Source organism: Lytechinus variegatus, chromosome 1 (genome assembly GCF_018143015.1).
Source record: "Lytechinus variegatus isolate NC3 chromosome 1, Lvar_3.0, whole genome shotgun sequence".
Taxonomy (NCBI): domain Eukaryota; kingdom Metazoa; phylum Echinodermata; class Echinoidea; order Temnopleuroida; family Toxopneustidae; genus Lytechinus; species Lytechinus variegatus.
The window spans coordinates 87,548,923-87,552,738 of record NC_054740.1 but is presented as its reverse complement, the minus strand read 5'-3'; the positions used below and the strand labels follow the sequence as shown (position 1 = coordinate 87,552,738).

The following is a 3,816-nucleotide window of genomic DNA, read 5'->3' as shown; positions in this document are numbered from 1 at the left end:
CTGTCAAATAAACCACATGATTTTATCAAAGTTATTACAGATTTGAATAGTCAAGATAAGGAATGACATTAAGAAAGTCTGCATTCAGTATACCGGTACAACTAGTTTACTTCTCTATTGAATGTGGTATATGAGCTAGTCTTCTGATGCATTCTGCATGTAGCTCTAAAATTGGAAGTTGAACAAAATGGAATGGATCCATTTCAGCAAGGATCATGAGAGGAAGTATAAGAAATCATATCATTCCAGTTACATTTTGTTTTATTGTGAAAAAATTATGAATCAAGTTATATTAGGTTTCCAGTCATGACCTGTACTGAAAATAATCTACCATTTGCTTTGTTACGATTTTTGACAATTTAGAAAAAGAGTATTTAGTGTTATTGTTTTGGCAATCATTTGCTACCCCCATACAAAACAAAAAGAGTTCACACATCAATGAAAAAAAGAGTTTAAATAGAAACTACTTACATTACATGAATCATAGCCGCCAGTCTTATATCCAGCACATATTTTAGAAGGAATGATGTCGCCATACATTTGATCACATTCATCATTATCGATAATGCCAAGCAAAACCTTTAGAAGGTCATTAGAAGCAACATCTAGAAAATTAAATGAAAGATAAGAAATGATTATTTGATGAATCAATCATGAAGGACTGTGAATATTATGGAAGATATTTCCTAGTGCTCCGTTACAAAAACAAGCTATTATGATAACTTTTCCTTCGTTTATTAATTTATTCTAAATGGTGCAGCTGATTCATAAAAAAGAATTCATTGCTTGACAAAATGGCCATAATGAAAGGTATAAATAGGCCTATGTTTGAAGAAATAGCAATTGATAATTATTACAAAAATCTTTACCATTTGATGATTATTTTCCTTTTATCTTTAAATATAATTATTTTCATGACTTCTCTGAAACTGCACTTAACTCCCATCTTACCTCCAAAAGCAAGAGTGCCCCAACCAGCAGCGTAACACCTTCTATACACCCGAGTCTCATTGGTAGCTGACGGTAGACAGATAGGTCGAACATAGTCATTGATCTCGACTGGCTGTTCAAATCTAATGAGAGTGATATCGTCACCGCCTGATGTTGAATAGTAGTTTGGATGGTCGATGATTTGTGCAATAGGTGGTGAAACGCTGTAATTAGTTGGTGTGTCCAGTTTCAAGTAACCAAAACTGATGCTGGAGTACACGCCGCTGTGGAAAGGAGGAACAAAAAACATTGAGCCTATTTACATTAGAATTGTTTAAATCATTTCATTAAAATATGAACCTAAGACATCTGTTCCTCTAAATTTGATTTGCATAATATGCTTGCACTTTTTACAATGCCGGGGATAGTCTTGAAATTTCTTGACAAGATGGAAAAGTCTCAGTGATTGCATGATTTGCAATTAAAAGCTTCTTTAAGGCAAGGAAAGGGTTCTGGTTGATAAAGCTCTCTATTTATATAAAAGGTCCCTATTAAGATAGCTATAATCCCTCTACAAATAAACAGTGAATTATGTATTATGCAATTAGATTTCAAACAATCAATTGTAATTTCCAAAATTTATGCTTTAATGTTAAGAGTATTTTTTAATCATTTCTTCTTAAGGAGTATATTCAATCTTACGTGCAGTGAGCAGCTGTAATAGCCCAGTATTCATTAAGTAGTGAAGCCCCACATTGTTGTTCTCCATCTCCATTCTGGAGTGATCCAATCCAAGGGAACTCTCCCTTCTCTGCATAGGTACCACCAATGATACGAGGTTGTACCTCAGAGTCTCCCTGGTAGGCTGGTCGGGTTCCACACACCTCTGTGTTAAAGTAATCTGTACATAGAATGAAAATTATATAAGATTATGTGAATCTAAAGATTTATACTGGGTGCAAGCGGATTTGAAGCAAATGTTTCAAATGGTGGGGATAGATTAACTTTCTATTGTTCACTATGATACTAGTACTTTACCCATCTGAAATTTTTTTGTTACAAAATCGTTAACAGTAATTACAAATCTTTTGCTAAGATGACCTTTGAAAGTTGGTTTGAAGTTAGAAGCTGTATTGCCTCAGTTTGTTCCAATTCAAATACAAGAATATCATCCCACTCCCCATCTCTCTTAACACTGGAAAAGCTTTAAGAAGTCACAATGTGATTAGGAAAAAAGTTTCGTGATATATATTTTATGGTCATCTTGCTTCAGATGGTTCATCCCACTTGTGATTATTTGATCCACACCCCACCCCAAATTATCCCTGTCCACAATTAAATATATGTGACTAACCTCCAGTACGAGCCTCGCAGAGTGGATTTCCATTGTTATCATCGACCACGGTGGTTCCTGAGCAAGCATTGGAGAACTCTGCCAGCTGCGGACAGACTGTGATCACTCCATTACAGACAGACGGGCACAAGTTCCTTGTTGTACCGTAATGCGGGCATTCTGGAAAGAGAGACGCACAGAGGAGGAGCTGACCAGATGAGGGGCTGCAAGAATTGGCAGCAGATTCAAGCTCATTGTAGCGCTGAAGGGCTTCAGACTCGGTTTGGAAGCGGGTGTTTGGGAACACGGTTGTGGTCCATGGTAGAATGCTTGAGCACTGGCTTGGGACTGGCTGACATGTAGCTAAATAGATTACATGAGAAGGCTGATGATTATTATGTGGTGTTATACTTGTATAATTATTCCATAGCAATAACACTGATAGCTGATGAAAGTGGTCTTTTATCATTGTCGAATTTTCCATACACGGATAATACATAACAGCAAAACTGAGGTTGGGAACCGTTCTTCAGTACATGATGTACATGTTGATATATTTATATCTGCTGATCTGAATTATTTTCACATATATTAAGATAACTTGTAAAAAAGGGACAATTAGAATCAAGAGACCAATTATGAATTTTCCTCTCTATTTCAGAGTGGTTTTAAAGAGTGAAGAAATTGCATAGAAAATTTACTTACGACATTTGTCCTCATCTGAAAAGTCAATACAGTGTATCTCTCCATCGCAAACTAAATCAGAAGATCGGCACTGACCATTCATACATCTAAACTCATCACTAGAACATGAATCTATGAAACAGACATAAGACAGACATGAAGAATGAGAAAGAAAGAGATTGATGGGATTTTGTTGATAATCATCAACATTTCATTACTAAGTATATTGCACCAAATAATAAGTTTTTCATTTAGGGATGGAAAATGCAAGATCTTGGAAAATAAGTCAATTCAATTTCTTTTCATTCCCTTCCCTAAAATTGTAATTAATCATTTTTACTTTATCCCTCCCCATCAGATTTTTCTGTTTGTTTCAATAAGTTTGAGTTGCTGAAATCTACCTACTTTATTGACTGTTCACTTAGTGACATCAAAGATCTTGTTTTTCTTAGCTCAGTTGGACCAATAAAGGTAATCATGACAATGAAAGTCTTTAGCCATATCATAACCTTTGTATGTAATGTATGATCAATGCTTAATCCACATTCCAGTCGATCAGACAGATGTTTTAATATGATATCATCCCTGAACACTGCAGAAATTTCAACTTTAAATGGGTTTTTGATCGTTGCTTGATTCACCTTGTGCACTCGGTCAGAGACAGAAAAGGGAGATTGCGTAATTTTATTTAGGTTTGTGCTTTATGACTATGCTTGAGAGGCATAAAATGAGATCCAATGAAATATGACTTATGAGCCATCACTGAGTACTGATAGTCTTTGGGAACTTGGGGAACATGACACTGTGTGGAAAATCCAATAGTTTCTGATACACTGTGATAATGACTATAATGTGCTCATAAAAGGGTT

The 3,816-nt window shown here is 35.5% G+C and overlaps 1 protein-coding gene across 8 annotated transcripts in view; it reads right to left on the bottom strand.

Moving 5' to 3' along the window:
• LOC121426747 overlaps window positions 1–3,816 on the bottom strand; it is a 37,507-nt gene that overhangs the window by 3,357 nt on the left and 30,334 nt on the right. For all 8 annotated transcript variants that reach the window (XM_041623134.1, XM_041623166.1, XM_041623158.1 and 5 more), the window contains 5 exons: window positions 2,969–3,079; window positions 2,285–2,626; window positions 1,633–1,831; window positions 952–1,214; window positions 472–605 (listed from right to left, as the gene is read on the bottom strand). In XM_041623134.1, coding sequence (XP_041479068.1) covers window positions 472–605; window positions 952–1,214; window positions 1,633–1,831; window positions 2,285–2,626; window positions 2,969–3,079 — 1,049 coding nt within the window. The remainder of the gene's footprint in view (window positions 1–471; window positions 606–951; window positions 1,215–1,632; window positions 1,832–2,284; window positions 2,627–2,968; window positions 3,080–3,816) is intronic.